Raw genomic sequence first — 23,165 nt, 5'->3', positions numbered from 1 at the left:
ACAAATTTGTTGGTCCCAATTGTTCCTTCTCACGTGTGGCAATTTTAGAGACTTATAATGCAAATTGTAATTTTAGAGATTTATAATTGGCTTTGCTTTTGTATATATATTATATAGATTAGTTGAAGGTGACTGTAAGAAAAAGAAAATTACAGTTTTATCTAATGATTCTTTAAATTATTTTGATCCAAATAAAACCATAGCATATCAAATAATTAAGAGTTCCAAATAGCTTGTAATTTGGTAGTGGTCACAGAACCAGAAAGACAACCAAATCTTGACAGAGTGTGCTAAAATTCATTTTCTTTATTGAATTTTGCTATTAGCCAAACAAACTGATCAACAAAAAGATGAAAAAGAAAAGAAAGAAACAAAAATGAGCAAATATTATGTCGAGTAATGCAGGGAAACCACCTTTTAGATAAAAAGAACAGCCTGCAGCTTCCAGAAGAATTCTTTCACATGTTGAGCAGCAGTATAATAACTGCGGTTTCTCAGACATCACCATTGCAGGACATCCATAGAAAATTTTCATCAGAAACACAAAAATAAAAAATAAAAAGTGATAATGGAAAAGTGATAATGGAAAAGTGATAACAGAGTTGAATTAAAGAAGAAATGAACCGGAACACCAATCACCTTATAAAGTAGGCTGAGAACTTGGCTGGCTTTCCTCTTTGGAAAACCTGATCTACACAGTTGTTCTTCATTGTCAACATGTCTGCCACCAAACCCAAAACCAGGTTCTTCAATTTCGATTTTTTCAAAATACCCTATAAGCACTGTGTTTCCAGTACCAACATTCCCTTATTCCCTGTTTCAATTACAATTTAAAAATTTTGGCCAAATCCATAATTTTCCCTTGAACTTTTCTCAAATTGCATTTGTCTCAACTTTGCAAAGATTGCTTGTGCCCCTTAAGTTACCTTTTTTAAGTTACCTTTTTTATAGCTTGCTGCATGAACTCAAATGCAGATAAGTGTGAACTCTTCAAATTTTGTCCAGCGTGGCAAAAACGACATCGTTTTACATTATCAAATCATTTTAACAACTTTTTTTTTATGGTTAATGAAATCAAAACTAGATACAGGTTTGTATTTTTTTTTTTTTTCAATTTTTATTTTTTTCTTGATTTGATTTTAAATATTGATAGTCTCTAAATTGTGTTATTGGTATTATAGAAGATCTTTTATCTTAGATTTAGCATTAATTTCATCAAAGAAAACTCTTTTTGATTTGAAGTTTTAAATTTGTTTGTGTTTTTGAATTTGAATTTTTTTTTTTTTTTTTTTTTTTTTTTTTATGTTCTCATGTTTCTTTTTTTTCTAAAAATTCCAAAAAAAAAAATAATGGAGTTCAGATTTTTTGTGAGAGAAAGGGATTTCAACAAGATGAAGATTTTTTATTTTTCTCTGTGGGATTTCAGTTTATGGCAAATGAGTTAAGTTTTTTTTTTTTTTTCATTTAATTTTTCATTTTTCTTTCTTTTCTTTCCTATCATTTCTTGTACATGTGTAAACCAACGTGGCAAATACATTGATGACAAATCAACTACTTATAACACGTTAACGCGAGTGTATTTCACACTAAATCTTCAATTTGCTCAGGGTACAAAAACTACAAAAAAAGCAACTTAAGGGCACAAGCAGTCCCCCGCAAAATTGAGGGGGGGCACAAATGACAATTTAAGAATAGTTCGGAAGAAAATTATGCATTCGGGCATTTTAAAACCATGATTTTAAAAATACCAATTGACCAAGTGACTAAATGAAGAAATAAGGAATACCAAATCATTATGGTCTGAAGTTTTCCAATTACCTTTTACCTTTTTCTTGTGTTTTGTTCTCCATCTGCTCAACCTCTTGTTTTATGTTGTCCTTCTGATCATTCTTCTATTGATTGAGGTTTTCACTCCAGTCAGCATGATAATGCTGAAGGCTTGATGAAGTTACAGAGGCCATTACATTGACTTGATAAAGTTACTGCCAATGGAATCCTAGGTAAAGTGCCTATCTCTATCTCTATTTTGCAGTGTAGATAATCAGGTTCATACATAGCTTTCTTGAGCTTTCTCCCTTCAACAAAAATAATGAATATAATTTTCAGTTGGTGGACAAGCAAAACATTGCCCCACAACCCAGCAATCGAATTTTTAATGCTTCACCCAGTCAACAAAACCCCTAAGATTCTATCATAATTTGAAATGAAATAAACAAATGAAATTACGAAGGTTAGGGAAAATATCGAGACAACTTGGCAATGTATTGATATGGGGAAAAAAAAAAAAAAAAACACACCTCTGCTCCTTTTTGCTTCATTTATTTATATACTAAAGTGGTAAAATTTATAATATCACTGCGTTGGTGATGCAGACCAACTAGAATTAATATTTTATCCCAACATATTCTGTCAGCAACCTTGAAAAAATGAAGGTCAATCTCAGTGCATTGCCTTTTCCATACAATAGTGTGCATCGTCGTTTAACTTTGGATGGCAAGATCCTGCAGGAGACATTGCAAAATTCTTCAAATATTATTCTTAAAATAAATAGGAAACTGTCTTGCTTTTCTTTTACAAACACCAGGTAATTGACTTATCTTTCCTCATACCACATTTGTTACAATGGAAGAAATTTTCCCTCCCTCCATTTCTGTAAGAAGGAAATGAATGGGTTAGGGTATTTCAAATAGCAATAGCTTCTGAAGGAATCAATCACTAGGCCATGAAAATATTACTTAATCCAGTGATTTAGACATCACAACTTAGCAACAAATTTGGCGAAACCAGTATGGACAAGGAGTAGTTTAGGAATTTTCTTTCATGAAGAACAGAGGATATCACTATGATGATTATGGGACGTAGAGATGCATGATTACGCTAGGAATGAACTGAGACAATGGTAAAGAAAATGAACATTCTACCTGCAAATTTCACATTCATCACAATGGTATTGATTCTTTGAAACCTGAAAACAGCAATCCAGTAGAATAATCAGTAAACATGGTCTAAATTAGCAGTAATACAAGTCAGATAGATAAACACTGAGAAGCAAGGAAGAAAAGTACATCATTGTCGAACAATTTGCACTTTGCACAAAAGTACTTTCCCATACAAACACCACATCTAATGCAATTCTGCTGAACCTGATTGAATACAACATAAGAAAATTAAGAACCCAGGAGAATTTTAACAGATCACTAAATTATCTTTGACTTGCACCATCTTATTTTATACACTTACATCTTGTTCTGTGCCACAAAGGGAGCAGATAACCTGAAAGACAAAGGAAATAGGACAGAATTAGAAAACAATACAAGACAGCTCGAGGAACAAAATAACCTTCAAATCATCCCTGTCCAATAAAACAGAAGTACAGACAACCATGTTTTTGTACCAGCAGCGCAGATAAGTTCTGCATTTTATGAGAAAACTTAGGCAGAAGGCCAAATTTTATAATGTTCTGCACTGCAAAATGCAATCCATGCAAATAATTAAATTGTATCTAACATTTTTCATTTCCAAGTTTGGATGAGAGGTTTTGTCAATCTACAATCTATCGTTGCCTGACTAACAGGGGAGGAGACATGTGGAACTAAGTGGAGTCACATGACCCCATTTGAAAATTTCAAAATACTCCTTAATCTACATGCATTTTAAGTGTAACCCCATTGAAAGTTTCAAAAGTGATCGCACTGAAATTGTTAAAAATGCATCTAAATTTTAATTAATTACTGATCTTTTACCTTAAAAATTTAAAATATAGAGCGACTTTAAGTGTTGACTCTAGTATAATTCTCAAAAACCCTGTATTTTGTATATTTTAAGTGGTACCTTCATTAAGTTCTAAAGTGCTCCACTAGAATTAATAAGATATCTCTAATAATTGATTTTAAATTTTTTATATAGTGAAAACCAACTAAGAAATTGAATGAGAAACTAATCTTTAAATGAATATTTGATATCTTATATATCAAAAATCGTATAGTTAATAATATTGATAATGACATATTTATGCAACAGAGTCAAAATATAAAATTACGTTAAATATATATATATATATATATATATATTACAACTATTAACTCGAATTTCTTGTATGCTATTTTCGAGCTATCTTACTCACACCAAAACTAAATTTCTTTTCCAAGCAAACTTATGTTTTACATGAAAATGGTATATTTAACAACTATACACATTGAATTTGCTTTTATAAAATATTATAATGTCTTATTATTTTAAGATATTATAATATTACTAAATATTTATTTAATAATATAAAAAATATTTGTGATCCACTACTCAAAATTCTTGGCTTAGCCACTATTGACAAATAACCTTTATCAATAGTCATGGGCTAAAGTAGAAATGGACAGGACACATTCCTAGTTTACCTCCACTCTTTTGAGTTGACCTTCACATTAAGTCCTCTTTTTTTCCCAATCTACTTTGGACATCAATGCTTATTAGCTGCTTCTCAAAGTTTCAAATTCAAACTATTCAAGTATTCATCACAATCTCATCAGACTATTTGAAGTTCCATCATAATTATTCCATTAGATAGACCTTTCATTCAAATTACTATTATTACTACTACTACTTAAAAAGGGTAAAAATTATTAGATTTACCAGAAGTTTGAATAAAACTCAAACCTTTATGACTTCATGGCTTGGTATACAGTGTTTATCACAAAGATTAGTTTCCATTGCATTCTGCCAATAAAAATACAACAATAAAAAATAACTAATATTTAACCAAGAATAAAAATAATTAGCCAAAATAAAATCCATAAACACAGGTTGGGTTGCAGAAGAAAGGATACAGTTGCTGTACCTTGGCTTCATCATGGCGGTGCCAACAATCAAAAGTGCCATTGCAACAAGGTGCTCTAATTTTGCATCTGCTTCTATAATGTGAGCATCTAAATCCACCAGAGAACAGTGCATGATAGTAGCAACAAAACTTTCCATTAGCAAAAAGCCAAGGAACTAGACGGAAATATCAACAAAAAATATGAATTTGAGTATTATCAAAGCTCCCATACCCAAAATCATCAGATACAAACTCTATGGGAGACACATGATCAACAGGTTCGCTAGGATTTGATTGGACCTCAATTTTAGTCTCCATTCTCTTTGACATTTGAACATTCTGCTCTATCTTCCTAGTCAACTCTTGTCTATGATCCACAGATCCAAGCTCCATCGATGATAAACTTGCATCTCCAAATTGACTGAGATCAGAGTGATGCTGAATTTCAGCCCTTGCTCTGGTCTCTTGACAATTGACCTCCTCCATCTTTCTTCTCAATTAGAACATGTAAAAATAAATTGAACAATAATAATCAACATCCAGTACCTATTACAATTGCTGTTTCATTTAACTAGATCATGAAAATGTACCTGATTATTTTGGAGATGAGCACACACAAGAGGAAGATGAAAGGTAGAAGGGACATGTTGATAGGGTTATCTAAATTGTGAAGGGCATATATATATTGCACCATTGAGTAAATGCACTGCCAGACAGCACAGGTTAATCCAAAAATATGAACAATTACAAAAAGTTCGCTAGGTGGGGAATTATCAGTCAAGCGACAATAAAAACAAGTTGACCGGCCCCTTTCCAATGTGATAAGTCCTTCTCTACGAGCCATGTTAACTAGCTCAAGTGTAGAAATAAATAAAGCCACAAATGACAGTACCATGCCCACTAACAGATAACCAAGCTGGTCGAGAAGAGCTGAGACACCCTCTAGAAGCAGGCTCCCCATCAAAAGAATCCATTCTGTTGTTTCCTGTAGAAAAGACATTATAACTAAGATATTTCAAAACAATCATGATGAAAAAAACTTGCAGTTCACGATTGACGGTGCCCAGTTCAATATTGCACTAAGTCTCTCCCTGGGTTGTCATGTTGTCTGTTTTAGGCCATTGGATGCCCATACTGTTTGCTGTTTGTTCTTTGAGAAAGAAGTGCTCTAGGTGAAAGGTGTTAGTCTTACAGACCAAGACCTATACCTCCTTTACTCTCTCTATGATACTTTGGCATCATCAATAATCAAATTAGAAGGAATAGTTGTATTTACTATTCAAGGTCTTACAACACTTGTAGGTGAACTCTCTCCAGTTTCTGGATCAATTTTAGTGCGAGCATTTCTGGGTGTAACAGGACTTTGACCCTGGATCCAGCCTTCATTCAAATCCTGAACAGGAATTATCAAATCCTGAACAGGAATTATTTGAATAATCTCTTGTTGCTGCTCTGATAATTGAAGAGTTGGCTGTGTGCTGCTTTCTTGTTTATGATCTTTCTTGTAGGAGGAGTACTGGCATGTAGCTTTTATTACTACTTCTTCCTCTTTCTGTATCTCTATCTTCCTCTCCTCAACAAGTTTCTTTAATCTTTTCTTCATGGTCTCTGTTAGTACCTTCACATCAATGGTTGCTTTGACTGTTATAGTTTCTTCCCCCTTATTAACTATGACCTCCTCTACTCCTGTAATATGACATATAATTGCCCATTAAAGTGTTATGCTTATTGCTGTATTAATGCAAAAGGTCAATTAATGGAGAAACAAAATTGGAAGTTCAATAATACTGGAGATACAGAAAGGGTCGGAAGGTGTTGAAAGATTAAAATGTTACCTCTGATTCTGCGGATAATTTTACGGATCTTCCTGATGCATCCATCACAATGGAGTGGCACCTTGAATACTGTCATTGTTGCTGAAGCCTATGTCACCAAAAAAAATTGAAATTCAAAGATAAGAATGCAAATATTGATCACAGTATGAATAGATGCCTTTCACATTTCAAATGAATGAAGCAGCCTAGATTACAGAGGAAATAGATAAGGTACAGAAAACTCAACCCTGCATGAGTTTTGGCTCTTAATTGTTGAAATTAAAAAGGATTTTAACTGACATAACAATTTGAGTAAATCCTATTGTTAGTTTATGAAAGATTGAATCTCATTCATACATACATGCATACGTTTTACTTAGCCTACTTGAAAGATTTTTGAGACAATAACAATTAAGCTTTAATCCCAAACTAGTTGCGTTCAGCTAAGTAAAATTTGAGACGGACTTTTGAGACATTACATAAAATTTGATGATACTCTCATTTGAAAGCTCTAAAGAAAGGCAAAGAACAAATAATAGACATTTATACGCGGCGAAGCAAAATATAAAGGACACATAATAATGACTCCAAAAAGTTCAAAATCTGCAATGAGAATACCTTTTCTGGTCCCAACTTCATTATGCTTTCTTCCATCTCAATACCATTAATCCCATTCTCTTGACCGCCACTACCTTTCTTCTTCTTTCCATCATCACTGCCGAACCCACTGCCTTTGACACTTCCATTGCTGTATTTCTCTTTTTCAATTGACAAGATCTCAATAGGTATATTCAGTCTCTTCTTCAGATTCTCATTTAACACCTTTGGGTCCATGGTCCCTTTGATTGTCACTGTTTCCTTCTGTTCATCCTCTGACATCTCTTGCACACCTGAAATGAATTGAATTCTGTCAAGACTTACAGTTCCCTGACCCTCCATCGATGAAACGGATACAATAAGACGCAACTAACAAGGTCATGAATTACCAATTGTGTCTTCGACGATCTTTCTAATCTTCGGGCCGCATCCCTGGCAGTTGTGTCCCAGCTTGACCACAACAATTGTTCTCTCCAAGGACTGTACCCCATTAAAATTTGAAATTAATACTCAATTACTCGCAAACAACAAATAATAAACAAACACGAATACAATCTTCATTAGCTTGAAAACTTTAAATTGGGCATTAATTTCTTAGAGATTAATAAATGGCTATGCAAGTAAAAGGAAGCTGTACTTAAGCTATTAAAAATAGTACCTGTTTCTCAAACGATATCTTGTCATCTCTGTTGCCGTCAGCGGCGGTGTCACAAATCCGGGGCTGAGCAGAGACAATGCTGACATTCTTCTTGATCTTCAGGCGGAGATATTCTTGAATCTCCAAGGAGTTCACTTTACCTTCCACAGTCAACTTGTTTGAATTTACATCTGCTGTCACATTCTCTACACCTGAATTAAAGGAAAAAAATCAAGATAATAAATAAAATAAATCTGAGTAGTTGAAACAAAAAAAAAATAGAGAAAATGAGGAAATATTTGAAAAAATAAATTCTAAAAACAGAGAACATTATGAATTTTTCATAATTTATAAAATAAAAAAATTAATAATAATAATTCAATTTAAATAGTTCAAAATCAATAAATTGCAGGCTGGGATAATTGGAGATGGCAATAACAATAATAATAATAATAATAATAGTAATTATTCAAAAAAATAGGGAAAATGCATGAAATATATACATGAAAATGAAATACCTTTGAAGTTGCGAGCATGAGCGATAATCTGAGAAGAGCATCTTTCACTATTCAACTCAACCTCTAAAACGACGACGGATATGGTACTGATAGTCGTTTCCATCATGACTGATAAATTGAATTAAATTAAGAAGAGAAAAAATTTGAAGCAAACTGAACAGAAATACATAGCTGTGAATCTCTGTTTATTGTAATTGCTTCTGCTAAAATATGGAGAAGACAAGAACAGTAGTCCATTGACTGCTCAAGACTCAAGTCAATCACAAAAAAAAAACAATTCCTCTTTTTCTTTCTTCTCTTTTTTCTAACAGCTGCGTTCTATTAAAGCATGCAGTACAAAATCTTCAATGATTGTACTCTTTCAATCAGTGGCGTTTGACCCTTCCTTTTTCTTAATTTTCTTCTAATATACATGTATTTTTTCAATTCATCCTCTTAACATTCCCAATAACTTTCTTTATTTTAGTTTATTATATATTGATCCTAGAAAATTTTATTCATAAATCCGCCGCTGCTTTCAATATGCGTTTGAAAGCCAATACTTTTTTTTGGTAAATTTAGCGAATATTTTTAATTTTATTAAATATTACCTCGAATTTATTTTTCTTATTAATTATGATTTTCGTACAGAATTCATTAATTTATTTCTTATTTAAATGTTAATTAGACCTACAACACATAAGCTCACATTCACGTGGCCATTTTTTAATTATTCATCTTTATTTTTATAATTTTTAAATTGAAAAATTGCAATATTTGAGACAATATTTTTCTCATTTCACCATAGGCTTGAAAGAATTCGAACGGGCTAAATAATTAACAGACTCTTAATAGACCATCGGTGAGCAACTCGCATCATTAACAATCCCCAAATATGCCAAATAGATTTTTTTCGCTCCCATAATTACATCACTTTACTACATCCAGTCAAACTCTAAATAAAAGATATAATTGACAATAAAAATAAAATACAGAGTATATTCACAAAATTAAAAGTATTTGAGAAATTTGAAAAGAAATTCAAAAAGTAATGTCGGCAAAGTTTATTATTAAATATGACCTTTTCTTTTTCAGTAGCGACGTCATTTAATAGCATGGTGAACTTGGTCACCAAGTTGTTGCTAAGCACTGTAGGTTGCTTGGCCACAACTGCAACAAGTAATCTAACCGCCTAACACTATTCCTTTGAATCACATTTTAAAACCTTTCCATTCTACTACGTACTTTCCTCAAAAACCCTAATAATTGATTTAGAGGCAAGAATGGCTATGGCGATGGAGGAAGATGAAGATCTTTCCAAGAAGTGTTGTGGGATTATAGTTCCACGTCTTGAAAACATCGTATCAACGGTAAACCTAGACTGCAAACTTAGCCTTCAACGCATTATTCTCAAAGCAAGAAATGCAGAATTCAACCCCAATCGTTTCTCTGCTGTTATTATGAGAATTAAAAAACCAGAAAGCACTTCTCTCATTTTTGCATCTGGAAAGCTGGTATGGAACGGTGCCAAGACTGAAGAAGAATAGAAGATGGCTGCGAGAAAGTTTGCAAGAATCATCCAGAAATTAGGGTTTCCGGCCAAATTTAGGGATTTTAAGATCGAGAATATAGTGGCTTCTTGTGATGTTAAGTTTCCTATAAAACTAGAGAGGTTTGCACGCAGTCCACATGAAGGGTATTCTACGTATGAACCGGAACTCTTTCCGGGTCTTGTTTATCGCATGAAGAAACCGAAGATTGTAATGCTAATTTTTGTTTCTGGAAAGATTATAATCACTGGAGCCAAGAAAAGCCGATATACTTTCACTGCATTTGAAAGTATTTATCTTGTTCTTGCAGGCTTCAAGAGGTAATAATCGTCACTCGAAGGATTTTTCTTTTTTAAGTGCTTTCGAAGGAATTTTCTTGAAGCATTTATCCTCTTCCAGGCTTCAAGAAGTAATAAATTAATTATCATCACAGTAATTGTCTTTGTTTTTTTTTTTAACAATACTATAATACTTATTAGTTGTTGATTGTTGGATGTCTTTATGTATTTTACATTACTATATTAATTAATGGATTAGGTTTGAATTTCAATATGCTGTTTGATCATATATATTTTTATAGATTGAATTGTAAATTGAGGTGTAATTAGATTATCATTGTTAAGCATTTTATATTAGTTATTTAATCGTGTTAATTCATTCTTCATGAATCGAATGTACTACCTCTCTTTCATAATATTTATTACATTTGGAATTTTACGGTTTTTAAGAAAACCATTAAATTTGTTTAAATTCCAATAAATTATTAAATAAATTGACTAAATTACCTTTAATTTAATACTAATTCTCTAAGAAAATCATTAAATTGAAATAATAATTATTAGTTATATCAAAGGATTAACATGAAAAAAATGGATTTATTACTCCTTAAAACCACAAATATGACAAATATTTTGAAATAAATTATTTTCTGAAATGTGACAAATATTATAGAAGGGAGGTAATAACATTTATTAGTCCATAAATAGTATGGCTAGTTGCTCCTTGTATCGATATTCTCATATATCAAATATAGGTTATCTTATACTGCTAAAAATATGCTAAGTATTTTCTATTCCTTTCTATAATGTGAATTAATATATGTTAATGAGCTTTGGGGGACAACATTGTTAACAAACGTCAACTATATAATAATGTCTTTGTTATTTTGTTCCTTTTTCTTAATTCAACTATTAGTAATTTCCATTACCATACCCTGCTGACAATTTAGCATAGGTTAAAGATATGAATGCCTGACATTTATTCAATCCAAGCCATGTAAAAGACAGCAGACACAACCTTCGACACAACAAAATATAATAAAAAGCTCATGTCTAGCCAAACCCTGCAGAGAACATTAGAAGTTGAGAATATATATGACAAGAGAAGACAATGAACAGAGTTTGCATATGCTCATCTCGCCATCTGGCCATCCATATATAATGCATAATTGCACATATATATACATATGGCTAAACATGCAATTAATAATATAAATTCAGCACTCAACCTTATTACTTTACTCACATTATATTTTCAATATTAAAGGTGATAAATTGTATTCTTAAAATTACTTTCAATTTTAAAAGAGATATATTGTATTTCTAAAATTACGAATTTTAATAACATTACACGGTTGTTTATATTCATAATTTTTATAATTTTTAACTTTTATACCAAAATATTGTTTTAATGTGCTGTCGACATAATTTTTGCAACAATAATTTCACATTTTTTGAACTATTTAATAAATATTTAATAAATCTAATTTTATAAGTTAAAGTGTTTAATAAAATAATTTTACAAGGTAAATATTTAATAAGTATAATTTTATAATTTAAAATATTCAATGGATAGAAGAAATGTTGAGGGTGTTAGGGGCGAGCATTCTGCGAATTCAGCCGATTTGAATAATTTTTTTACCAAAGTTTTTTAAATGAACTATTTTTTTGCCTTAACCGAACTCGACCGAACAAATATTTTAATCGAATTAATTTTGATTATTAACTGTGCAGAAATTTTTAAAAAGAAAAAATTATTTAACAGACCAACTTTAACCGAACGTTATAAATATTAACTGACTTTAACCGAATCAACCCAACTTCTTCGCTATACAAATTTAACTTAAGGAACATTCAGATGGTGAAAACAGAACTAATCAACTTAAAAAAAAAATAAAATAAAATAAATTGTCAAAACAAATGCATATTTAGCTCAAACAACAATAACTCAAATAACAAATACATATTTAGCTCAAACAACAATAACTCAAATTTAGCTTCAACCTTCAACATATCAAGTCTTCTTTTTTTTTTCCTTCCTCTCAAGCTCCTACAAAGAGCAAATTAAATTAAAATAGGATAAAAAGTGACCAGCTCAAATAGATTAAACAATTAATCACATGATTATTAATTACAGAAACTGGGATTCAACCAAGAACTCTAATTACTCGCATAGGAGCGGCAAAACTAAATGTATTATAGATAGAAGTAAAATTGGAATAAAGCATCCATGTTATGAAAATGACGTATAAGTAAAGGTTCAAAACCTATGAGACACAGAGAAACTGATTTAGGATTAGGACACGCAGATATGATTTTTTTTTTTTTTTTTTATATATAAGCATCTTGAAAAACAAAGATTTCGACTCTCAATTTGCTTAAAAAACTTAAACCTGATGAATTTATTGAATTCATTTAATTTATTGAATTTACTAAATAAATTCATGAACAAAAAGATGCAATACCCAACCCTCAATTTTTGAGAGAAAAATTAATAGTTTTTAGAAGATCACAAACCAAATTACTAAGAGATTGCTTGTTTTTGTTGAATGCAAAGTTACTATTTTCATAAAAACGGAACTGCAGATCACAGCAACGTCAATACTGAAGCAGCATCATCAGATCACGGTAATGCCAAGACAATCAGCAAAAGCATTTGCAGATCGGAAAATATGTACGAAAATTAATTGAGGAAAGATGATCGGGAAGGGAAAAGAAGTGGTTTGAAGCCTACCTGGTGGTTGGTGCACTACGTTCGCCGGAGATGAGCGAAGGTGATCGATGATGGAGCTATAAAATCACAGCTTACCCTACGCTCGATCTCACAAGAAAGAAAATGGAAATAAGAAAAGATCTCTTGCAGATTGAGAGAGCGGCTGGAAGGGCAAGCAGCCTTGGTCCAAAGAGAGGGGGCGGTAGCTGAGAGATTAAGAATACTTTACTCACATTATATTTTCAATATTAAAGGTGAATATTAAGGGAGAGTTTAGGATTCGATTTTGGTTTTGGGAAATGGGAGTGAAATGAAAGAGCAACTTGTGTTTAAGTTTTACTATTTGTTTCCGCAAAACGACATGGTTTTGGACATGGGTTAATTCGATTAACTCGATTTGATTAATGGTTAACTGATTTGTTAATCGAAAACCAAAATTATAATTTTTTTTAACCCAATCGAATTCGCCGATTTGGCTGAACCGAATGCTCATTCCTTGAGGGTGTTATAAGATCAAAATAAAAAATTTCAAGACCATTAATTGATTTTACATTAGAATTATTTAATTGAAGAGGTTTTTTTTTTTTTTTTTAGATAATATTTAATTGAAGAGTGACTGTAAGAAAAAGAAAATTACAGTTTTATCTAATGATTCTTTAAATTATTTTGATCCAAATAAAACCATAGCATATCAAATAATTAAGAGTTCAAAATAGCTTGTAATTTGGTAATGGTCACAGAACCAGAAAGACAACCAAATCTTGACAGTTTAGTGTGCTAAAATTCATTTTCCTTATTGAATTTTGTAATTAGCCAAACAAACTGATCAATAAAAAGGTGAAAAAGAAAAGAAAGAAACAAAAATGAGCAAATATTACCTTGAGCAAATGCAGGGAAACCACCGCTTAGATAAAAAGAACAGCCTACAGCTTCCAGAAGAATTCTTTCACATGTTGAGCAGCAGTATAATAATGGCGGTTTCTCAGACATCATCATTGCAGGACATCCATAGGAAATTTTCATTAGCAACACAAACATAAAATATAAAAAGTGATAACTCAACGGAAAAGTGATAACAGAGTTGAATTAAAGAAGAAATGAACCGGAACAACAATCACCTTATGAAGTAGGCTGAGAACTTGGCTGACGTTCCTCTTTGGAAAACCTGATCTACACAGTTGTTCTTCATTGTCAACATGTCTGCCACCAAACCCAAAACCAGGTTCTTCAATTTCGATTTTTCAAATATCCCTATAAGCAACTCTGTTTCCAATACCAACATTCCCTCATTCCCTGTTTCAATTACAATTTTAAAAATTTGGCGGATTGCATAACCCTTGAACTTTTCTCAAATTGCATTTGTGTCTGTCAACTTTGCGAAACCGCTTGTATTCATTAAGTTGTTTTTTTTATAGCTTTTGTACTCCTTGACACGCTGTAAAAGAGCCGTATAAACTCAGCGTGAACCTTTTAAATTTTTTCCACCGTAGTAAAAACGATGTCATTTACATTATCAAATCATTTTAACTTCATCTATTATCCCCTTTCTCAGTTTCTCTCTGTATCTTCTCCTTGTTCTTCTCTATAATCAAAATCAAACCAACCTTTTTAAATTATTTTATGATTAATGAAATCCAAACTACTAGCACAGATTTGTATGATTTGTTTTTAATTTTTATTTTTTTCTTGATATGATTTTGGGTATTGATAGTCTCTGAATTGTATTATTGATATTATAGGAGATGTTTTATCTCAAATTTAGCATTGATTTCATCAAAGAAAACTCTTTTTAATTTAAAGTTTTAAATTTGTTTGTGTTTTTGTGTTTTTAAATCTAAGTTTGTTTTATTTTTATGTTCTTTATGTTTTTTTTTTTAATTCCAGAAAAAAAATAATGGAGTTCAAATCTTTTGTAAGAGAAAGGGATTTCAACAAGATGGAGGTGTTGAGACTTTTTGATTTTCCTCTCAGTTTGGGATTTCGGTTTATGGCAAAGAGTTAAGATTTTTTTTCATTTAATTTTTCGTTCTTCTCTTTTTTTTTTTTCCCTTCCTATTATTTCTTATACATGTAGAAACCAACGTGGCAAATAAATTGATGACAAATCAACTGCTTATAACACGTTTGTATTTCACGCAAAATCTTCAATTTGCTCAGGGATACAAAAACTGCAAAAAAAAAAAAAAACTTAAAGGGCATAAGTGTCCCGCAAATTGAGAGTCACAAATGGCAATTTAAGAATAGCTGAGGAGAAAATTATGCATTCGGCTATTTTAAAACCATGATTTTAAAAATACCAATTGACCAAGTAACTAAGTGAAGAAATAAAGAATACCAAATCATTATGGTCTGAAGTTTTCCAAATACCTTCATCTTTTTCTTGTGTTTTGTTCTCCTTCTGCTCAACCTCTTGTTTTTATGTTGTCCTTCTGATCATTCTTCTATTGATTGAGGTTTTCACTCCAGTCAGCATGATGATGTTGAAGGCTTGATGAAGTTACAAAGGCCATTACATTGACTTAAAAATCGAAGAGAAGACTTTTTGAATGCCAATGGAATCCTAGGTAAAGTGCCTATCTCTATCTCTATTTTGCAGTGTAGATAATCAGGTTCATACATAGCTTTCTTGAGCTTTCTCCCTTGAACAAAAATAATGAATATAATTTTCAGTTGGTGGACAAGCAAAACATTGCCCCACAATCCACCAATCTAATTTTTAATGCTTCACCCAGTCAACAAAACCCCTAAGATTCTATCATAATTTGAAATGAAATAAACAAATGAAATTATGAAGGTTAGGGAAAACATCGAGACAACTTGGCAATGTATTGATATGGAAAAATAAATAAATAAATAAAACACACATCTCTGCTCCTTTTTGCTTCATTTATTTATATACTGAAGTGGTAAAGTTTATACTAAAATTTATAATCTCACTGCGTTGGTGATGCAGACCAACTAGAATTAATATTCTATCCCAACATATTCTGTCAGCAACCTTGAGAAAATTAAGGTCAATCTCAGTGCATTGCCTTTTCCGTACAATAGTGTGCATCGTCGTTTAACTTTGGATGGCAAGATCCTGCAGGAGATATTGCAAAATTCTTCAAATATTATTCTTAAAATAAATAGGAAACTGTCTTGCTTATCTTTTATAAACACCAGGTAATTGACTTATCTTTCCACATACCACATTTCTTACAATGGAAGAAATTTTCCCTCCCTCCATTTCTGTAAGAAGGAAATGAATGGGTTAAGGTATTTCAAATGGCAATAGCTTCTCAAGGAATCAATCACTAGGCCATGAAAAGATTACTTAATCCAGTGATTTAGACATCACAACTTAGCAACAAATTTGGCGAAACCAGTATGGACAAGGAGTAGTTTAGGAATTTTCTTTCATGAAGAACAGAGGATATCACTATGATGATTATGGGACGTAGAGATGCATGATTACGCTAGGAATGAACTGAGACAATGGTAAAGAAAATGAACATTCTACCTGCAAATTCCACATTCATCACAATGGTATTGATTCTTTGAAACCTGAAAACAGCAATCCAGTAGAGTAATAAGTAAAAATGGTCTAAAGTCAGATAGATAAACACTGAGAAGCAAGGAAGAAAAGTACATCATTGTCGAAGAATTTGCACTTTGCACAAAAGTACTCTCCCATACAAACACCACAACTAATGCAATTCTGCTGAACCTGATTGAATACAACATAAGAAAATTAAGAACCCAGGAGAATTTTAACAGATCACTCATATATCTTTGACTTGCACCATCTTATTTTATACACTTACATCTTGTTCTGTGTCACAAAGGGAGCAGATAACCTGAAAGACAGGAAACAGGAAAGAATTAGAAACCGATACAAGACAGTTCGAGGAACAAAATAACCTTCAAATCATCCCTGTCCCATTAAACAGAAGTACAGACAACCATGTTTTAGTACCAGCAGCGCAGATAAGTTCTGCATTTTATCAGAAAACTTAGGCAGAAGGCCAAATTATATAATGTTCTGCATTGCAAAATGCAATCCATGCAAATAATTAAATTGTATCTAACATTTTTCATTTCCTAGTTTGGATGAGAGGTTTTGTCAATCTATAATCTATCGTTGCCTGACTAACAGGGGAGGAGACATGTGGAAGTAAGTGGAGTCACATGACCACATTTGAAAGTTTCAATAGTGATCCCACTGAAATTGTTAAAAATGCATCTAAATTTTAATTAATTACTAATCTTTTACCTTAAAAATTTAAAATACAGAGTGACTTTAAGTGTTCACTCTAGTATAATTCTCAAAAAAACAACCCTGTATTGTATATATTTTAAGTGGTACCTTCATTAAGTTCTCAAGTGCTCCACTAGAATTACTAAGATATCTCTAATAATTGATTTTAAATTTTTTACATAGTGAAACCAACTAAGAAATTGAATGAGAAACTAATCTTTAAATGAATATTTGATGTCTTATACATTAAAAATCGTATAGTTAATAATATTGATAATGACATATTTATGCAACAGAGTCAAAATATAAAATTACGTTAACAATATATATATATATATATATATATATTACAACTATTAACTCGAATTTCTTGTATGCTATTTTGAGTTATCTTACTCACACCAACACTAAATTTCTTTTCCAAGCAAACTTCTGTTTTGCATGAAAATGGTATATTTGACAACAACTATACACATTGAATTTCCTTGTATAAAATATTATAATGTCTTATTATTTTAAGATATTATAATATTACTAAATATTTATTTAATAATATAAAAAATATTTGTGATCCACTACTCAAAATTCTTGGCTCAGCAACTATTGAATAACTTTTATCAATAGTCATGGGCTAAAGTAGAAATGGACAGGACACATTCCTAGTTTACCTCCACTCTTTTGAGTTGACCTTCACATTAACTCCTCTTTTTTTCACAATCCACTTTGGACATCAATGCTTATTAGCTGCTTCTCAAAGTTTCCAATTCAAACTATTCAAGTATTCATCACAATCTCATCAGACTATTTGAAGTTCCATCATAACTATTCCATTGGATAGACCTTTCATTCAAATTACTATTATTACTACTACTACTTAAAAAAAGGGTAAAAATTATTAGATTTAGCAGAAGTTTGAAAAAAACTCAAACCTTTATGACTTCATGGCTTGGAATACAGTGTTTATTACAAAGATTAGTTTCCATTGCATTCTGCCAATAAAAATACAACATTAAAAAATAACTAATATTTAACCAAGAATAAAAATAATTAGCCAAAATAAAATCCATAAACACGGGTTGGGTTGCAGAAGAAAGGATACAGTTGCTGTACCTTGGCTTCATCATGGCAGTGCCAACAATCAAAAATGCCATTGCAACAAGGTGCTCTAATTTTGCATCTCCTTCTATAATGTGAGCAGCTAAATCCACCAAAGAACAATGCATGATAGTAGCAACAAAACTTTCCATTAGCAAAGAAACAAAAGCCAAGGAACTAGACGGAAATATCAATAAAAAATATGAATTTGAGTATTATCAAAGCTCCCATACCCAAAATCATCAGATCCAAACTCTAAGGGAAACACATGATTAACAGGTTCACTAGGATTTGATTGGACCTCAATTTTAGTCTCCATTCTCTTTGACATTTGACCATTCTGCTCTATCTTCCTAGTCAACCCTTGTCTATGATCCACAGATCCAAGCTCCATCGATGATGAACTTGCATCTCCAAATTGACTAAGGTCAGATTGGTGCTGAATTTCAGCCCTTGCTCTGTTCTCCTGACAATTGACCTCCTCCATCTTTCTTCTTAATTAGAACATGTAAAAATAAATTGAATAATAATAATCACCATCAAGTACCTATTACCGATTGCTGTTTCATTTAACTAGATCATGAAAATGTACCTGATTTTTTTGGAGATAAGCACACACAAGAAGAAGATGAAAGGTAGAAGGGACATTTTGATAGGGTTATCTAAATTGTGAAGGGTATATATATACTGCACTATTGAGTAAATGCACTGCCAGACAGCACAGGCTAATCCAAAAATATGAACAATTACAAAAAGTTCGCTAGGTGGGGAAGTATCAGTCGAGCGACAACAAAAACAAGAACAAGTTGACCGGCCCCTTTCCAATGTGATAAGTCCTTCTCTACGAGCCATATTAACTAGCTCAAGTGTAGAAATAAATAAACCCACAAATGACAGTACCATGCCTACTAACAGATAACCAAGCTGGTCGAGAAGAGCTGAGACACCCTCTAGAAGCAGGCTCCCAATCAAAAGACTCCACTCTGTTGTTTCCTGTAGAAAAGACATTATAACTAAGATATTTCAAAACAATCATGATGAAAAAACTTGCAGTTCATGATTGACGGTGCCCAGTTCAATATTGCACTAAGTCTCTCCCTGGGTTGTCATGTTGTCTGTTTTAGGCCATTGGATGCCCATACTGTTTGCTGTTTGTTCTTTGAGAAAGAAGTGCTCTAGGTGAAAGGTGTTAGTCTTACAGACCAAGACCTATACCTCCTTTACTCTCTCTATGATACTTTGGCATCATCAATAATCAAATTAGAAGGAATAGTTGTATTTATTAAGGTCTTACAACACTTGAAGGTGAACTCTCTCCAGTTTCTGGATCAATTTTAGTGCAAGCATTTCTGGATGTAACAGGACTTTGACCCTGGCTCCAGCCTTCATTCAAATCCTGAACAGCAAATATTTGAATAATCTCTGGTTCTGATAATTGAAGAGTTGCCTGTGTGCTGCTTTCTTGTTTATGATCTATCGTTAAAGACTGGCCTTCAGCTATTATTACTCCTTCCTTTAGTATCTTTATCTTCCTCTCCTCAACAAGTTTCTTTAATCTTTTCTTCATGGTCACTGTTAGTACCTTCACATCAATGGTTGCTTTGACTGCTATAGTTTCATCCCCCTTAATAACTATTACCTGCTGTACTCCTGTAATATGACATATAATTGCCCATTAAAGTGTTATGCTTATTGCTGTATTAATGCAAAAGGTCAATTAGTGGAGAAACAAAATTGGAAGTTCAATAATACTGGAGATACAGTAAGGGTCGGAAGGTGTTGAAAGATTAAAATGTTACCTCTGATTCTGCGGATAATTTTACGGATCTTCCTGATGCATCCATCACAATGGAGTGGCACCTTGAATAATGTCGCTGTTGCTGAAGCCTATGTCACCAAAAAAAATTGAAATTCAAAGATAAGAATGCAAATATTAATCACAATATGAATATATGCCTTTCACATTTCAAATGAATGAAGCAGCCTAGATTGCAGAGGAAATAGATAAGGTACAGAAAACTCAACCCTGCATGAGTTTTGGCTCTTAATTGTTGAAATTAAAAAGGAATTTTAACTGACATATCAATTTGAGTAAATCCTATTGTTAGTTTATGAAAGATTGAATCTCATTCATACATACATGCATATGTTTTACTTAGCCTACTTGAAAGATTTTTGAGACAATAACAATTAAGCTTTAATCCCAAACTAGTTGCGTTCAGCTAAGTAAAATTTGAGACAGACTTTTGAGACATTACATAAAATTTGATGATACTCTCATTTGAAAGCTCTAAAGAAAGGCAAAGAACAGGCAATACACATTTATACGAGGGAGAAGCAAAATATAAAGGAGAAATAATATTGACTCCAAAAAGTTCAAAATCTGCAATGAGAATACCTTTTCTGGTCCCAACTTCATTATGCTTTCTTCCATCTCAATACCATTAATCCCATTCTCTTGCCCGCCACTACCTTTCTTCTTCTTTCCATCATCACTGCCGAACCCACTGCCTTTGACACTTCCATTGCTGTATTTCTCTTTTTCAATTGACAAGATCTCAATAGGTATATTCAGTCTCTCCTTCAGATTCTCAATTAACACCATTGGGTCCATGGTCCCTTTGATTGTCACTGTTTCCTTCTGTTCATCCTCTGACATCTCTTGCACACCTGAAATGAATTGAATTCTGTCAAGACTTACAGTTCCCTGACCCTCCATCGATGAAACGGATACAATAAGACACAACTAACAAGGTCATGAATTACCAATTGTGTCTTCGACGATCTTTCTAATCTTCGGGCTGCATCCCTGGCAGTTGTGTCCCAGCTTGACCACAACAATTGTTCTCTCCAAGGACTGTACCCCATTAAAATTTGAAATTAATACTCAATTAATCGCAAACAACAAATAATAAACAAACACGAATACAATCTTAATTAGCTTGAAAACTTTAAATTGGGCATTAATTTCTTAGGGATTAATAAATGGCTATGCAAGTAAAAGGAAGCTGTACTTAAGCTAAAATAGAACCTGTTTCTCAAACGATATCCTGTCATCTCTGTTGCCGTCAGCGGCGGTGTCACAAATCCGGGGCTGAGCAGAGACAATGCTGACATTCTTCTTGATCTTCAGGCGGAGATATTCTTGAATCTCCAAGGAGTCCAATTTACCTTCCACAGTCAACTTGTTTGAATTTATATCTGCTGTCACATTCTCTACACCTGAATTAAAGGAAAAAAATCAAGATAATAAATAAAATAAATCTGAGTAGTTGAGACGAAAAAATAGAGAAAATGAGGAAATATTTGAAAAAATAAATTCTAAAAACAGAGAACATTATGACTTTTTCATAATTCATAAAATAAAAAAAATTAATAATAATAATTCAATTTAAATAGTTCAAAATCAATAAATTGCAGGCTGGGATAATTGGAGATGGCAATAACAATAACAATAATAATAATAATAATAATAGTAATTATTCAAAAAATAGGGAAAAGGCATGAAATATATACATGAAAATGAAATACCTTTGAAGGTGCGAGCGTGAGCGATAATATTAGAAGAGCATCCTTCACAATGCAACTCAACCTCTAAAACGACGACGGAGATGGTACTGATAGCGGTTTCCATCATGACTGATAAATTGAATTAAATTAAGAAGAGAAAGATTTGAAGCAAACTGAACAGAAATACATAGCTGTGAATCTCTGTTTATAGTAATTGCTTCTGCTAAAATATGGAGAAGACAAGAAAAGTAGTCCATTATTTTTCTTCAATAATTGTACTCTTTCAATCAGTGGCGTTTGACCCTTCCTTTTTCTTAATTTTCTTCTAATATATATGTATTTTTTCAATTCATCCTCTTAACATTCCCAATAAACTTTCTTTATTATAGTTTATTATATATTTATCCTAGAAAATTTTATTCATAAAATCCGCCGCTGCTTTCAATATGCGTTCGAAAGCCAATACTTTTTTTGGTAAATTTAGCGAATATTTTTAATTTTATTAAATATTACCTCAAATTCATTTTTTCTTATCAATTATCGTTTTTTGTTCAGAATTCATTAATTTGTTGTTTAGTTAAATGTTAATTAGACCTACAACATATAAGCTCAGATTCACGTGGCCATTTTTTAATTATTCATCTTTATTTTTATAATTTTTAAATTGAAAAATTGCTTTGTTGAGATAATACCACGTACTTTCCTCAAAAACCCTAATAATTGATTTTGAGGCAAGAATGGCTATGGCGATGGAGGAAGATGAACATCTTTCCAAGAAGTGTTGTGCGATTATAGTTCCACGTCTTGAAAACATCGTATCAACGGTAAACCTAGACTGCAAACTTAACTTTCGACGCATATTCTCAAAGCAAGAAATGCAAAATTCAACCTCAATCGTTTCTCTGCTGTTATTATGAGAATTAAAAAACCAAAAAGCACTTCTCTCATTTTTGCATCTGGAAAGCTGGTATGTACCGGTGCCAAGACTGAAGAAGAATCGAAGATGGCTGCGAGAAAGTTTGCAAGAATCATACAAAAATTAGGGTTTCCGGCCAAATTTAGGGATTTTAAGATCGAGAATATAGTGGCTTCTTGTGATGTTAAGTTTCCTATAAAACTAGAGAGGTTTGCATGCAGTCCACATGAAGGGTATTCTACGTATGAACCGGAAATCTTTCCGGGTCTTGTTTATCGCATGAAGAAACCGAAGATTCTAATGCTAATTTTTGTTTCTAGAAAAACAATAATCACTGGAGCCAAGAAAAGCCGAGATACTTTCACTGCCTTTGAAAGCATTTATCCTGTTCTTGCAGGCTTCAAGAGGTAATAATCATCACTCGAAGGATTTTTCCTTTTTAAGTGCTTTCGAAGGAATTTTCTTGAAGCATTTATCCTCTTCCAGGCTTCAAGAAGTAATAAATTAA

At 32.3% G+C, this 23,165-nt stretch overlaps 2 protein-coding genes, 1 long non-coding RNA gene and 2 pseudogenes across 11 annotated transcripts; 2 read left to right on the top strand and 3 right to left on the bottom strand.

The window, feature by feature from the left end:
* Positions 1-229: 229 nt before the first annotated feature.
* On the bottom strand, positions 230-8,688 carry LOC105628011 (uncharacterized). Of its 6 annotated transcripts, none has more exons than XR_016320250.1 (18): positions 8,377-8,688; positions 7,880-8,070; positions 7,611-7,701; positions 7,243-7,514; positions 6,646-6,733; positions 6,102-6,496; positions 5,401-5,795; positions 5,043-5,300; positions 4,832-4,919; positions 4,651-4,710; positions 3,241-3,273; positions 3,066-3,143; positions 2,922-2,965; positions 2,605-2,650; positions 2,298-2,503; positions 1,819-2,075; positions 640-721; positions 230-484 (listed from the first exon to the last, which is right to left on the bottom strand). XR_016320250.1 is itself a non-coding variant. In XM_089719862.1 (15 exons), exons 1-15 carry the CDS (start codon positions 8,480-8,482, stop codon positions 2,384-2,386), a joined length of 2,265 nt encoding a protein of 754 aa, XP_089575988.1. In that variant the 5' UTR covers positions 8,483-8,688; the 3' UTR covers positions 2,198-2,383. The 6 variants fall into 6 exon arrangements, 3 of the variants coding, with proteins under 3 accessions (XP_089575988.1, XP_089575990.1, XP_089575989.1); XR_016320252.1 differs by having other exon boundaries at positions 1,826-2,075; XM_089719862.1 differs by lacking the exons at positions 230-484; positions 640-721; positions 1,819-2,075 and having other exon boundaries at positions 2,198-2,503.
* Positions 8,689-9,440: 752 nt separating this feature from the next.
* Positions 9,441-10,538, top strand: LOC105628010 (TATA-box-binding protein 1 pseudogene; annotated as a pseudogene).
* A 1,442-nt stretch (positions 10,539-11,980) lies between these two features.
* On the bottom strand, positions 11,981-13,490 carry LOC110008821 (uncharacterized). Its single transcript, XR_002283614.3, has 2 exons — positions 12,918-13,490; positions 11,981-12,233 (listed from the first exon to the last, which is right to left on the bottom strand). It is a non-coding gene; the product is annotated as an uncharacterized LOC110008821 (long non-coding RNA).
* A 2,167-nt stretch (positions 13,491-15,657) lies between these two features.
* On the bottom strand, positions 15,658-21,971 carry LOC149498866 (uncharacterized). Of its 4 annotated transcripts, none has more exons than XM_089725380.1 (15): positions 21,763-21,970; positions 21,263-21,453; positions 20,998-21,088; positions 20,630-20,901; positions 20,031-20,118; positions 19,526-19,881; positions 18,824-19,224; positions 18,465-18,725; positions 18,247-18,334; positions 18,066-18,125; positions 16,703-16,735; positions 16,528-16,605; positions 16,399-16,442; positions 16,087-16,127; positions 15,658-15,978 (listed from the first exon to the last, which is right to left on the bottom strand). In XM_089725380.1, exons 1-15 carry the CDS (start codon positions 21,866-21,868, stop codon positions 15,917-15,919), a joined length of 2,172 nt encoding a protein of 723 aa, XP_089581506.1. In that variant the 5' UTR covers positions 21,869-21,970; the 3' UTR covers positions 15,658-15,916. The 4 variants fall into 4 exon arrangements, with proteins under 4 accessions (XP_089581506.1, XP_089581510.1, XP_089581501.1 ...); XM_089725384.1 differs by having other exon boundaries at positions 18,465-18,722; XM_089725375.1 differs by lacking the exon at positions 16,087-16,127 and having other exon boundaries at positions 21,763-21,971.
* A 507-nt stretch (positions 21,972-22,478) lies between these two features.
* Positions 22,479-23,165, top strand: LOC105628012 (TATA-box-binding protein 1 pseudogene; annotated as a pseudogene).

Source organism: Jatropha curcas, chromosome 1 (genome assembly GCF_041381405.1).
Source record: "Jatropha curcas cultivar XTBG-Jc1 chromosome 1, XTBG_Jcur_1.0, whole genome shotgun sequence".
NCBI lineage: Eukaryota > Viridiplantae > Streptophyta > Magnoliopsida > Malpighiales > Euphorbiaceae > Jatropha > Jatropha curcas.
Note: the sequence above shows the minus strand (reverse complement) of the source record. Positions and strands in the feature narration are given on the sequence as shown.